The sequence below is a fragment of the Drosophila mojavensis genome, unplaced genomic scaffold, assembly GCF_018153725.1.
Source record: "Drosophila mojavensis isolate 15081-1352.22 unplaced genomic scaffold, ASM1815372v1 contig_36, whole genome shotgun sequence".
NCBI lineage: Eukaryota > Metazoa > Arthropoda > Insecta > Diptera > Drosophilidae > Drosophila > Drosophila mojavensis.
This window is the reverse complement of record NW_025318858.1, coordinates 14,226,309-14,241,381: the sequence shown is the minus strand read 5'-3', so window position 1 is coordinate 14,241,381 and position 15,073 is coordinate 14,226,309. Positions and strand designations below refer to the sequence as shown.

General features: G+C 32.7%; 3 protein-coding genes and 1 long non-coding RNA gene across 5 annotated transcripts; 2 read left to right on the top strand and 2 right to left on the bottom strand.

The window, feature by feature from the left end:
- Positions 1–328: 328 nt before the first annotated feature.
- Positions 329–5,872, bottom strand: LOC122757198. Its single transcript, XR_006357134.1, has 3 exons — positions 5,367–5,872; positions 5,160–5,311; positions 329–607 (listed from the first exon to the last, which is right to left on the bottom strand). It is a non-coding gene; the product is annotated as an uncharacterized LOC122757198 (long non-coding RNA).
- Positions 2,341–8,556, top strand: LOC6576772 (beta-1,4-glucuronyltransferase 1). Of its 2 annotated transcripts, none has more exons than XM_002002722.4 (3): positions 2,341–3,266; positions 6,032–6,803; positions 7,833–8,556. In XM_002002722.4, the coding sequence occupies exons 1-3, from the start codon at positions 2,860–2,862 to the stop codon at positions 8,028–8,030; spliced, it is 1,377 nt and encodes a 458-aa protein (XP_002002758.1). In that variant the 5' UTR covers positions 2,341–2,859; the 3' UTR covers positions 8,031–8,556. The 2 variants fall into 2 exon arrangements, with proteins under 2 accessions (XP_002002758.1, XP_043864654.1); XM_044008719.1 differs by lacking the exon at positions 2,341–3,266 and adding an exon at positions 5,691–5,784.
- A 292-nt stretch (positions 8,557–8,848) lies between these two features.
- Positions 8,849–11,726, bottom strand: LOC26528387. The gene is made up of 5 exons (XM_044009109.1): positions 11,648–11,726; positions 10,071–10,156; positions 9,689–9,995; positions 9,364–9,534; positions 8,849–8,868 (listed from the first exon to the last, which is right to left on the bottom strand). The coding sequence occupies exons 1-5, from the start codon at positions 11,724–11,726 to the stop codon at positions 8,849–8,851; spliced, it is 663 nt and encodes a 220-aa protein (XP_043865044.1).
- A 263-nt stretch (positions 11,727–11,989) lies between these two features.
- LOC6576771 lies at positions 11,990–14,298 on the top strand. Its single transcript, XM_032729181.1, has 5 exons — positions 11,990–12,126; positions 12,201–12,339; positions 13,114–13,199; positions 13,538–13,691; positions 13,762–14,298. The coding sequence occupies exons 1-5, from the start codon at positions 12,052–12,054 to the stop codon at positions 14,202–14,204; spliced, it is 897 nt and encodes a 298-aa protein (XP_032585072.1). The 5' UTR covers positions 11,990–12,051; the 3' UTR covers positions 14,205–14,298.
- The last annotated feature ends 775 nt before the right edge of the window (positions 14,299–15,073 follow it).

Here is a 15,073-nt window from a genome sequence, read left to right as displayed (position 1 = left end):
TCTCTCACTCTCTCTCTCTCTCTCTGTCTTGGCAGCATTTGTATCGCTGCTACGTCCACTGATCACTGATAAATAGAAACATATATATATTTCTAACAGCGGATTTTAATGCTTAAATTTGTTGTCATTATTTCGCATTTTTTCGGCATTTTTTATCCGGTGAATGACTCAAAAATATGAAAAAAATCGGAGACGTACTAAGCGGAGGCTCTTTCATATAAGTTTGTATGGGGACCAACCAAGACATCGAATTTTCGTCGACATAACCGGTTGGACGCTTTAAGCGGAGTCGTTATAACCGGATTCCACTGTATATCAAATCATAATTAATTAGCTACCGAAACATTATTAAAATATTTTAGTATTTATTTACGCATCTCAAAAAATATCGGGTCTATCAAATTAATCAGAGTAAAAACTGCTAAAAATAAATAATAATAAATATATTAAACGATATATTTTTTAAATTTCACATGCAATTTCGACTTAACCATAATTGTTATAATAGTACTTCAACAAATGAAATGCCCAGCCATCTAAGCCCTTGAGACTTTATTTCGATTATTATTAATCAAGAACGGAAGTTGAGGGCCTGGAATACGTATCGCTATAAAAAAAAAAAAAGTTTATGAAAAAAATTTGAAAATATAATGAGACATACACTACAAATATTTGAGCATAATGTAACATTGAGCATTCCAGCTTATCTCTTAACTTATCGCAATCATATAATACATATTACTTGAGTCCAGTCTGCCCAAAATAATAAATAATATATATATATATATATATATATATATATATGTTAGTGTAAAATGTTACAAAAAGTCGATATGTTATTTATGCTTCGGTAGGTATTTGGCTGTCATATCTCAGAAAGGGTTTTCCGCATAATCAATTAATTTCGCCCTAACACATATATGGAACCAGCTGAACCTTATATCGATAAGACTCTTATATGTAACTTCGTTTAATCAACCTGTTCAGAGTAAAACTAAGAGTAATGTTTACAAGAAAATTAAATAATAAGAATGACATGTCATGTCAAACATTTTGACGAGTGATTGTTTATCGATAAGCCGTAATATGTTGCTAATGGTATAAATTTCACTGTGTCAAAAAAGAAATCTTATCAAAAATGAATTGATATGCTATTACTTATCGATAAGCCACATACAGATCGTGATATGACAAGCTACTTGAGGTAGCATACCTCATGATAATCTTATCATTTTAGAAAGTTGTTTGTAATTATAATGACAATGTATCGATGGCTATTGCTTATCAGATTTACCTAATACATATATAACACCGATATATACTTGTCCGTTAATCAATTAAATTAATGATTTTTCGCTAAAACACTCAAATAAAAGAATACGTACATCAAACAGTAGACGTCAGATAAAGCTTATCAGAGATAAAGAACTTCAATTATTATGATGAGGTACTGATAAAAAGCAAACACGCAAGTAAGAGGGATCTAGTCGGCACTGCTCGACTAGAAGATACCCTGAACTCTGCCAAGAGCTGATATGTTAGGCATTCTGAAATCAAAATATATAAAGTCTGTGCAAATATTTCAAAAAACTCCATTGAAACTGACCCTAAAAACCGATGTCTTATCGAACTTTATCGATACAAACACAATTCGGATGAGTTATCTTTCGATAACTGACATATGCATTTATAATTTTTTATCTCTAGCTCTTGAAGCTGATGAGATCGCTGCTATCATAGGCTCAAAAAGGTGTACGGTAGGGTCGACTGGTGGACGAATGAAGGGTGAACGGCCGGATGAAGTGATGAACGGAAGCTCAGACAAAAAGACGAAAGGGCAGACATAGAGACAGACGAACGATTGAACGGACAGGTGGTTGGACAGATGGATGCATGGACGATCGAATGAACGGACAGTCAGATAAACATAACTCAGCCCGGTCAACAATATATACATATATTTAACTTATGAAGTCTGCCACGCCCTCTGCTGCCTTTTACATAAATTTTCACAAAAGCTAATATACCTCGAATACCCAAGAAAGTAAAAAAAAAATATATATATATATATTTATGTACATAATATATATAAATTATGTTTATATAGTTTCTCATCATTGTCAATGTTTAGTCTTTAAGAAGCTCCAAAACTTCTGGTTCGACTAAAACACAAAATTATACAGTAAAATGTCTTATCAAAAATAATAGCTTCTCGCCAAATGTCAAATGGTGTGTTTAACCATGTTAGATTAGGACTTTAACAGAAATTACAATCGCGCGACGCGTCGCTTATCACAATCCTCGCGCGCTCTGCTGGCATACGAAGTCTCTATACTCCAGTTGAAGTCGACAGTTCGCGTTTATCACTTGTCGCTGCTGGTCATTTTAGAGAACGGAAAGTGCGCGGCCCTAGCCTAATGAAATATCTAGCTTGAAAGAATACAAAAACAAAAAATATCGTTTCTCTTATAAAAAGAGTCTGTTCAACCAAACGGGCATAGGCTTCGGTATTTGAATGATTTAAGTTCATCCAATAACACCTTATCAACGGCTGCCATAATTAAGCCCAAATAAAGTGCTCAAGCTATAGCCAAAAAATATATTTATGTATATACATATATCATCTCTTTTTTTTTTTGGCAATTATCAGTTTAGTTTCGGTTTAGGCACGTCTTGGACACATCGTGTTCAGCTAGCCCAAAGAAAAGTGTAAAATTACAATGAATATTTAAGTAAATTATATTCATTTCTGATTCTTCGAGTTGTAACAAAAGATATCGCTGTAATAATTGTGCACTCGAGTTTGTTGCGCGTTTTCGCGGTTTGTGTGTTTCGAGCAACTTCAAACATTCTACATCCATGGCTGTACAGGTCAATAAGCGTAGCTTATTTTTCTTGCTACTTTTGGCATTTGTCATTTTTCTTGTGGTGCGCAATTTGAAGGAAACCCAAAAATTGGCAACAGCCTTGGAGAGGCACAAACTCGGCCATCGAGTCCCGTCGGAGGCGGCCACCGTGGCTAATCCGTTCAGACCGAGCACGGAGGAGCCTTTGTGGCTATCGCCACGCACCCAGGAACTTCAAGAGCTGCTAAAGTGTCGCAATCGCCGGCTGCGGCTACAGAAAGAACAACATGGAAAATATTGGGTGGTCCAGAACCTGATTAGCGGACGACTCAGTCGTCGCATGGCCTGCGCCGAGTCCATAACGTACACAACCAATGGCGATTATACGTTCTTCGATAATCTCGAAACAATTGCCGATCGGTGAGTAATGCGCCCAGATCTAAGAATTTCAGTTGTGAAATATTCTCTTTATCACAGCTATTCCGTATTCAATTTAATTTTAATACGTGCTCTGACTATGCATTTTTTTTAATAATATAAAAAAAACAAGTAAGAAAGCTCTAGTCGAGACTGCTCGACTACGAGATCCCCTGAACCCTTGGAGCAATAGATATTTCAATACTTTTTCGCGACTTTCAGCTTACACAAGAAACACGCACACACACACACACGCACGTACGCAAACACAGGCATACATACACACACACGCATACAGACACACATACACACACACACGCATACATACACAAACGCATACACACACACACATACACACACACATACACAAACAGATACACACACAAGCAACCATGCATAAACACGCATGGGCTGCAGTGTGCGCTTACTATGAGAACTTAATTGTTTAATAACTTTTTTTATGGACGTACGATCTTCATGAAACTTTTAGATTATGATTATAACATGAATATGCATGTAATTGATAAAGCACAAGTCTCTAGTATTTGAAATACGCTTTTTACAAAAGTGAGGGTGAGGGGGTGAATTTAGAGGTGGGGGGTAAATTTTAACAAAAACCGAAATTGTATAAATTGCATATAAGCATACATTAAAAATTTGGAGACTCTAGCAATAAAGGTGTAGAAGATATAATTTTATAACTGGGTTTCGATAATGGTTTTTATCGATAAAAAAATATCGAGATGAGTTATCGATTTTTAATGATAAACTTGATATGCGCGCTGTAATTACGGACATTTTAAAAAAAATTTGAAGTCTCTAGCTCTTATATCTACTGAAATCGACGCGTTCATACATACGGACAGACGGACAGGGCCAAATCAACTCAGCTCGTCACCCTGATCAAGAATATATATACTTTGTGGGGTCTGCCACGCCTCCTTCTCCCTGTTACATACATTTCAACAAAACCATTATACCCTGATTTCCCATTGAAAATGGGTTCAGGGTATAAAAAAGTTAATGTTTTTCGCAAATAAAAAAAAAATATTATTTTTGTTAAATTTTTTAAACTATAACTTTTTTCTATTCATTTTTTTCAACTTTTGTATTCATATTTTACTTCAGATGATATTCTTTTCATTATTTTTTTCAAGTTTTATTTAAAATTATTTATATCAACAATTTATTTGAAATAAAATTTGTATTGTTCAGTCTGTTCTTATAGTCAATTTTTTTATCAAAATATTTTTATCACCATTTTTTTTTTTATTCAATTTTTGTTTATATTTACTTTTTTGTTTATTTTTTAAATAAAAGGTTTTTATATAGTTTACTTGTTCAGGCTATAAGCAATCATATGGATATTTCTCCACGACAGTCTACTTGTTGTAGGGTGAGAGCCCCTTTGGGTTTCGTAATTATCTTGAAAACACATATACATCCTCTCTTGTGACCTATTTTATTCCTATTACATCCATATTATTGGTCAGATAATAAGAATTTTTTTACTAGTCTACGAAAAACAAAATTAATGCGAAGTCTATTCAACAATTCTGCAACTGTAGGAATCAGAAGATGTCCATGTAGATTTTACTACTCATACTCATGTGGATTTTTATCAATTTGAACCACCTCCCAATGTGCGTAGATACATTGTATATTTTGTGACGGGGCTTGGCTTACACTGGCATATAAAAATATTAAAATTTGATCAATTCTGAGAGGTATATAGTAAATAATTTAAATATTCATAATTTCCCACTCCCTATTCAAGTTTTGTAAACAGATTTTCAATTGATAATACCAAAGAGAGGGTGTTCTGTCTTCCTAACTTCCATATCATTCTATATAACTCAACTTCTTTCACTCATTCAAATTATTCTGCATACTTACAATTCTTAGTCATACTTGGAGAATTTCATTTAGATAGTACTTCTAGAACTAGAAGTTATTCAGCAACTAATTTTCCATAGTGCTGCAGCAGCAGTGATCAATGCACGTCCTTGCGTATGTATATGTGAGTATATATCTGCATGTCTGTATACCTTTAAAGAGGTATATAAGATGCCATGAATGATTCAAAAAGCTGATGATGCCTACTTGTGTATAAAATTCTCATTCCAAACTGGGAATTTGAAAAGCAAATGACAATATAATTAGTTTATATTATGCAGCGAACTGATCGAGAATCGGAAATGTGTAATCTGACAAGGAATTTTTACATTACTCAGTTTGTATGGAGTGCGATCGTATCGTATGATGAGATTTTTTCAGGCAGTGATAAAATAAATATGTATTAAAATATTCAGTGGATAATCTTTACGTTAGTTCTAATTTTATATTATTTATATTATTATCTATACAAAAATAAATAAATATTAATGTTACACTCTAAATATAAATATTGTAATTTTAAATCCAAGTATTGACAATTTATATAGAAATTTCTAAGATCCAACTAAATTGATTATAAACACATGCAAAATAAACAAATAAAAAAATACGGTTTTAAATTTCGGTTAGATTTAAACATTTTTAAAATTTTTAAATGTTGAAAAAAATATGGAAATATTATAATTTCTGTTAGATTATAAAATGCTACTAGATTGATCAATTTGATTTATTAATATAACTATTTTGTTGCTTGGATCGCGTTTAAATTTAATACTTTAAATTTCAAAGCTGAACTATGAATATACTTTTTATTTATTTATTTTTTTTTTTTTAACAAATTTTTGATCTACCATAAATCCAACTCTTTGCAGGTGGTTCGGCCCCATTAGCTTTGCCATACACACACCTGGCTATGATTTGAATACCACACTAGATGCTATTCAGTACGTGAGAAACTGTTTGCCTGGCAGCCAGTTGATCAGCGACTTTGTCAGCTTTCACGTTTACTTCTCCAATGAGCACATGCCCGAGTATGTGCCGTTCGATGAGGAGGAGGCCCTCAATTGGCCCTACCAATGCGTGGATGAGAATGGCACTCTGTTGGCACCGCCCTATATGCAGAACCGAAGGCCCATGTACAAGGTGCAGGCCAATCTGACGTATCCCATCAATGTGGGCCGAAATATCGCTCGCAAGGCTGTCAATACGCATTTCATATTCGCCTGCGACATCGAGCTCTTCCCCAGTTTGGGGCTGATCGAACAGTTCTTGGACATGGTGCATCGCAATAGAAGTGTCTTGGCCCTCAGTCCGAATCAGCGGCCGAGAGTCTATCCTTTGCCGGTCTTCGAGATAGAGGAGAACGAGCAAGTGCCCAACGATAAATTGGAATTGTTGGATCTCCTGCAGAAGCGTCGCGCTCAGCTCTTCCATGCGAAAGTCTGCGCAAGCTGCCACAAGGTGCCCGGCTACCAGAGATGGATCAATCGAACGACTCCCATCCCGGACGAACTGCAACTGTTCAGCATGACCCTCAGGCAGGATACTTTCCGCCACTGGGAGCCCTTCTACATTAGCGACAACAAGGAGCCGGTCTTCGACGAACGCGTCACCTGGGAGGGACAGTCGAACAAGCGCATTCAGGTAATTCTCTTAATCTAATCTCTTGAAGGCTTGAAGTAATAAGTTCATAAAGATTATTCGATTCAGGGTTCTCAAGCATTATCGAAACATGTTTCAAGTGGGTTAACTAAAGCAAACTGTTTTCGATTAGTCTTAAATGACCTTGCAGATATCAGGCTATAGACTTACTTTAGCTCCGATCTAGATAGTAGTGCAAACAAAGACCTTATGATTGCTTGAAGAATATCCATAACAAGTAAATATGAAAGAAAGAAGTACGATATGGATCGACTGCTGCCCATACATAAACATATGCATATACGTAGTAGAGCAAAACTCCGAATTATATCAGAATTAATGAAGATTAAATTTATGTATCTATGTATCTATGTATCTATGTATCTATGTATCTATGTATCTATGTATCTATGTATCTATGTATCTATGTATCTATGTATCTATGTATCTATGTATCTATGTATCTATGTATCTATGTATCTATGTATCTATGTATCTATGTATCTATGTATCTATGTATCTATGTATCTATGTATCTATGTATCTATGTATCTATGTATCTATGTATCTATGTATCTATGTATCTATGTATCTATGTATCTATGTATCTATGTATCTATGTATCTATGTATCTATGTATCTATGTATCTATGTATCTATGTATCTATGTATCTATGTATCTATGTATCTATGTATCTATGTATCCATGTATCTATGTATCTATGTATCTATGAATCCTTATATCTTTGTATCCTTGCATTTTTGCATCTTTGTATATATCCATCTTTTCATGTTTGTATCTATACTAAGTATCTAAGAATTTAAGTATCGAATTATCGAAGTATTCAAGTATCTGAGTATCTAAGTATCTAAATATATTAAGATGTAAATATTTAATTAGTTAAATATCTAAATATTCATTGATTAGACTCCATTCGATTGGTCCTTAATAGATTAATTACCCAATAAATCACTTTTTATATTAAAATATATTTTGTTTGTCAAGTCTAACGCTTTCTATTTCTATTTTAGGGCTATGCAATGTGCCTGCTAGGCTACGAGTATCATGTGCTGCATCCCGCTTTCCTGGTCCACAGTCCTGGCATAAAGAATTCCACACGTAGTGCGGTGCGTGCCAAATACGCCTCTGAAATGACCAGGTTTATTAAAACGAAAATCGAGCCCGAGTATCGAGTGCTCTACGGAAAAAACAAGAAATGCATAACGTGATCTAAGTTTACATATCAAATACTCTAAGCCAGTCAGACAGATAGACGATTGCCATGCAATCAAGTGATAACATTTATTAAATATTTTTAACTAATCTAAAACTTAAAATAAGAATTTAATAACCAAAGAAACTGCCTTTAGCAAAATAGCTGTGAGTCCTCGAAAGGCAAACTAATTGTTATAGATGACATTTTGGTATGGCAACCATCGCGTCAATTTGTTCCATCCAAAGGTATGCATTTATAGTTTAAGTTTAAGGAATTCTTTACTCTGTAAATTTATTCGTTGGTTAAGCTCGGGAGTGGTACTACAGGGAAAACAATATATTCCTTTCAGTTTCGTGAATGAAAAAAAAAAAAAAATTAGAAAAGCATTTAAATTTTAAATATATATTATTTTTTATTAACATTAAACGTTGTTGTTGGGAACCTATTTATATATAAACTTCTTTGCTCTTATATTACCTCAATTATATCATAATTTAATTTAGTATTAATAATATTTAAAAAAAATAAATAAATAAATAAATCAGATACAAGCCTTACAGAAAACTACTTTTATTTTTTATTTATTCTTTTTTAAATATTCTGTATGTATTAATATCTTAACAATTATAATTCTTAATATCTGCTCTGCATGAAGACAGTTCGATTAATTCATTGAGCTTCATAACAACTCTCAAATTGTTCCGATTATTTTCTGTTATCATGGTCAGTTAAACTTTTGAATCTATCTTTATTTGATACTGTCTGGCAACGCTACAGGCGAGTCAAGTTTAAAGTTCTTTGCTAAAAGCTTTTAGCAATGAACGCTTGCGCTTAATAAGCACTAGATGGCGCTTTAAGATGGAGCATGGAAATGCTAATGAAATATAAGATTACGAATATAAGACAGATAAGTGTAAAAAAATGGCAATATATAAAACAAGAAAATAAATTGGAAACACAATTTCGATGTTTAAATATATTTTAATTACTTAAAACAGGAAAAAGGGTTGGGAGAGTTGAAAAATAATTTAAAAATATATATAAATAAATAAGTTGAAACTAAAATTATAAGAAATATAGAAAAAATAAAAACAATTAGGTTAGAATAAAACGTTGATTGTTATTTGACCGAAAAATAAAAATATGATATATGTATATCTTATTGTTTTTATTTTTTATATATTTTAGTTTAAGTTTAAACTAAAATCTATTAATTCCATTATGAAGTAAAATGTCAGACAAAAGTTCATGACTTTGAAGGTATTTCTGAGCATCATCATCTGCATTTGTCAAACTTTCATCAGAAATATGTTTTATTGTGCTTAATTTCCACCATTTGTGTTTACATTTGTCCGCTGTTGATATAGAATTATTGGCATTGGGATATTTCACTGTAGTTGCATTAATAACAGGATTCAATGGATCCGAGCCATAAAGCTGTTGATATTGTTTACTTCTTACAATTCTCATAATTTGCTCAAAGGCGAGCAAAGCGAAGAAGTCATAGACAACGAAAGCTACAAAATAAATATATATATTATATATTAGGAAATAGAAAAAAAGAACGAGAGAGAGAGAGAGAGAGAGAGATAGATAGAGTGAGGTAGTGAAGGAGCTACAGAGTGAGGGAAAGAGATACAGCGAGAGAGATAGAAAAAGAGTAGAAGATACAGACAGGGAGAAAGAGATAGATAGATGGATAGAGAGAGATAGAGTGAGGTAGTGTGGGAGCTACCGAGTGAGGGAATGAGATATAGCGAGAGAGATAGAAAGAGAGTAGAAGATACAGACAGGGAGAAAGAGAGAGATAGATGGAATACGCACTTGCGTAAGCAGCTGCCGTCACAGTTAAAACTATTAGCTTTTCCAGACTAACGAAATGTCTAATAATTCGAAGGAATAAGACAGCAATTACAATGATTTCCACGATAAAAACAAATTCAAAGAAAGCCAAAGGCAGAACAAAATAACGTTTCAGCTGAGCAAAAACGAAGACAGGATGAAAAAATTTAAGGAATTTAAAATATATTTTACAGATAATACAAAAGCTCACATTATATGCACCATATCCAGCAACAACACATGCAATTCCATGGCCAATGCTATAAAGCTGCAGGAAAAATGTTGATATTTCTGGATCTAGAAGATAATATATAATATATGAACGATTAATATTGCCGTATATAAATGTAGTTTAATCAATAATTATATTATTATATTACATAAATACTAATTGTAGGAGAATAGGAATTAGCACTTTAGCTGACTACCGATACTTAACTCTAATGCTATCGATATATAACTAGAGTGTCATTGATGCTCAGCGAGGATGTCATCCAAAAAAAAAAAAAAAAAAAAAAAAAAGGTTTATTCAATTGGAAAGGCAAAACATAGACGATCACAGTAGATTCGTATACATAATTTAAAATACGATTATATAAAGCTTTTATAAATGCTTTAATATGATATTTAAAAATATAAACAAGAGATTTTAAATTTAAATAATAAAATTTCTACTTACACTGCTCAAAAAATTGTATCGTATCTCGCACCAAATAGTAGCTGGTTCTATAGCTCAAATTGTCATTAAATTTAGTGAAAAGAGAAATTCAAATCCTTGCGTCGTGAATACAGACATGAGTAGGATAGTTTTTAGCTGTTAAGGAAAGAAAATTTAAAAATATATAGATAAACATAAATTTAATATGCTAAAACCTAATTCTTAAAATTAAAATAAATTAAATAAAAAATTAGAGAAAATATATAAAATATTTAGAAAGTATTTTTTGAAAATTTATTGAGTTTATAAATATGAAATATTTTTCCAAAAAATATGTACTGAATGATAAAAGCTAAAGCATATGTATATATAATGTAGGTAAAATATATGAAAAAAAATCTGGATAATACTGGGACTCATCAATAAATTTATTAATAAAAGTGTAATTTGTATTTTAAAGCTTAAAATTGATATTTTTACGCTTTTTAATTAATATTACATATATAGTTTTAGAGTTTTTTTTCTCTTTACTTTTATTTTATTTTATTTTTTTTGAATAAATAAATATATCATTTTATTCTTTTTATTTTATATTATATTTTAATTATATTTTCTTTTATCTATGTATTGATGTAAATAAATATATATTTCATTTTTTGAAACAACAAATAATTTTTCTTTTTACTTTTATTTTTAATTATGAATAAAAAATATATATATTTTATTTTTATTTTCTATTATATCTTTTTTAAATCTATATGTATATATATGTACATATGTATGTAAATAATTATATATTTCATTTTTTGAATCATGTTTGTTCACTTTTATTTTTTAATTTTTAATTAAAATTTTTGCGTTTTTACAAATTTTTCCAATAAATCATAATTTTTAATAAATAAAAATTATTTGTAAAATCATAAAATTAAATATAAAGAAAAGAATATCAATAAAAAATAAATAAATATAATAGAAACATATAAATATTGGAAAAATCAATGTAAAATAGTTATAATCTCTTAGTGTAAATAAACAGCATAATCATAGCGTATTCACTGTCGATTTCTTATTTTACCATTTATTTTTCTAATATACATAATTATATTATTTAAAAATAAAAGAGCTTCAACAAACCAATGCGAAAATGCTGATAAGGATAACGCCCAAGCGCACTGATGCACAGAATATGTAGGTCCTCATGAACAGCATATTGGAAAGCAACTGAGAATTGCTTCTCAGGCGGACTTTGGGAACCCCTGTGAACTCCATGACGTCCAGCAGGCGAATGAAAAATTGTGACCATTGGCATTGCATTACGGACAAATGCGACGCGTGTTATGAAAGCAAGTAGTGAAATATGCAGATAGAAATCTCTACGGCTGGAACATGCTTTGTCATTTAGCCAGTCCATTGTCAGTTCGTAGTTTATTCGAGGGGAAATCGAATTGTAGGCTCATTTGGATGGCCAGCGCTGGGCCAGTTAGTTGTCTGCCATGAAATATGGCCAGCGATTTAAATTAATAAAGCCCCAAAAATGTTGTTTATGGAAAGCTATTTGTGCTATTGCTCAGTGCGTCTTGGCGTTATGAGTGTCGGTGTTTTGAGCATTGTGAGTGCAGTTCTCCCCCAGAATATAGATGTATGTATATGCGGCCTTGGATTATACCAATTTGATTTTTGCAGATCTTTTCGATAACGCTCAGCACCGTCTTCTTTGTGCGCGGTGCGCATCTGTTCGATCAACTTATCGACCTGCTCGAAAATGACTCACAGTATAAATCTAGCAACGCTGTACGAAAACTCATTAACTGGATACATGACTGTGAGTACTCCTAGCGAAAGGGAGGGGCGGAGGGCGGAGAGATGAAATTGTTAGTTTTTGTTTTTTTTTTTTTTTTTTTTTGAATGATGAGATGAAGTTTTTGATTTATAGGTAGAGTAAGTAAGAGGGTTGTTATCGTAAGTTTTAGGAGTATAAAATTTCAAATATAAAGCGAACAATAAGAGGGACTTTGGGGAGACAGTTTTGTGCATAAAATATTAATTGAAGTTGACGATATTGTTATAGATGAGAAATTGTCTTGAAAAGATTGAATGTGTTATATTATTAATAATAATTATATTATTATTTATAGTATTATATTATATTATTACAAATATAATTTATGTATTTCTCTAAAATTTAGTTAATAAACACTTCTTCCAAGTCATACCAGAGCAAATGGTATATAAGCATTTCAAATTTTGTTTGCCTTACTTAAACTTTTTTTTTCGAGTTTCTTTAAAAAACTATAGCCTATTCTAAATGATATATATATATATATTTTTAAAGATGTTGAGCAGCTGGAATTCTTTTAGATTATTATACATACATATGGGCTTTTCTCTAGGAAAACCCCTGGTATACTTTTCCCTTTTGGGTGTAATTTGCAAATGGACCAATTTTAGTGATAATAATAAAAAAGCAAATGTTTTTCTTTTTGCCATTTTTTCGCGTGCTATAAAATTAGACTTTTCTGTATAAATGCTCATATTTCCTAATGGAAAAATAAAATAATAATAATATTCATATAATATTATGTATCTAAAATTTTAGCACCTGATAATGTTATGATATTTCTGCAAGTCATGTGCTATGTTCGCATAGCCAGCGCCATATTGGGCATCATTGGAGCTTGGAGGGTATGTAGAGGATATTTTTCTATTTTTTTATTTTATTTTTTTTTTTAAGGACAAAGTTAGAAAATATTTAGATAAAAAAAAAGTTCTATTTACAAATAAAACAATAACTATTACCCAAATTTTATTCATAAATAAATTAATATAAAAATAAAAAAAATAAAAATATACCTAAATTAAGCTTAAAAGACTTTTCCAAACACGTTTCAATTATTATTAATTAAAGCATCGTTAATCGTACTTTTGTTACATTTCCACAAAGATATGTATGTAATTATTATAATATTAGCTATAATCCCTATCTGTTTCATATATAATTTAATACCTTGCTGCATCTCAAGCTCCACAAATGGCTGTTGCTGCCGTTGGCTTTTATGGAACTCGTGTATTTCCTGGGCATCACAATCAGTCACATTGTCCTGATGATTGTGCTGAAGAAGCAGATCAACCTGGGCCTACTCATTGTGCTCACCTTGGTGGGCAGTTTCTATTGTCGTGAGTGAAGCAGAATTCATATATTAATCTGTAGAGTGAAATTCATCAATAATTGCCTTTGATTCAACAGTTTTTGCTGGCTATAATTGCGTGGCATGCATTGCCCTGTTCCAAATTATAAATCTGGTGCGAAGCAACAAATATCGCCAGCTCTACGGCGAAGATCCGTTTAATCCGCTGGTCATGAGGCGTCCACGCGGCGAGGTGCAGGAGCTGCGCGTGCTGGGCACACCCGAGGACACCGACATCGATGAGCAGAAGCGATTGGCCAAGCTGGGCCTCTGGCCGCGTCGTCATCCGCAGGTAATTTCCGTCATTCCGATGCAGACGCCGGCCGTCAATCTGAAATGGTGGCAGCAGCAGGCCCTCGACAGGGATGAACAGCTCCACGATTCGGCTGTCTATCGAAACTGGCAGCGCGATGAGCTGCTGCGGGGCGTGGGCGGCGAGGTGGAGCGCAAAAATGAATTGAATCGCCGCTACGCAGAGGTGCAACACTTCCAATGGCGCTAGCTGAGCCAAAGGTGATGGGATCCATTGAAACTTATCTAAAATTGGATTGGTGATGCGACTACACTATATTTGCTTAAAGAGAGAGCTTTAAAACTTTGTGTATAATATGCAAATTTATTGCACATATAAATATATTTAATAATAAATAAATAAACAATAACCCGATTGAATTCTATGAAAAAAGAAATATATATATTTACTATTCAGGAAGAAGTTTTTAAGTTTCCAATAAGTTCTTTCTATACAATAGTATTCTGCTACAGTTAGTTGAACATTCAAATTCTATAAAGGCTTTTGTCAAAGAATACTTATAATTTTATTAATCGGTATTATATGTATAAACAAAATATATATGATATTTCTGCATAAAGTTTATAGGAAGTCTCTAATTAAAGTATTTCCTTTCCGTCGTTCCTTTAATGCTTAGCTGAACGATCATTAAATATTTACACACCCTTCACTTTACTTCAGTGCACTGCATGAGTGACCCCCACTAGGCCTGGGCGACTGAAGAAATGCTGCAGCTGCTACCCAATATATAGGACGACTTTCACTCAAACACTAAGAGGCCTTTCCAATCGAACTTTAAGTGACCAATGGGAACACTCTCTGCTGCTGCTGTCGTTAGGCAGACAGACAGAGACATTCTGTGAGATTGACAGCGATACATACAGAGAGACAACATCCACAATGCTCACACTCTTACAAGACAAGATCCAACTACAAATGTTCTCGCTCTGCAAGCGATAATTGAGTAACATTGTGTTTACTAACAGCGTCTGCAGTCAGTAGCCAGTAGCACTCCACGCTCATAAATGGATCAATCCAAATGACCAATGGCGTGTAAGCAGCTAAATGAGTGAGTGAGT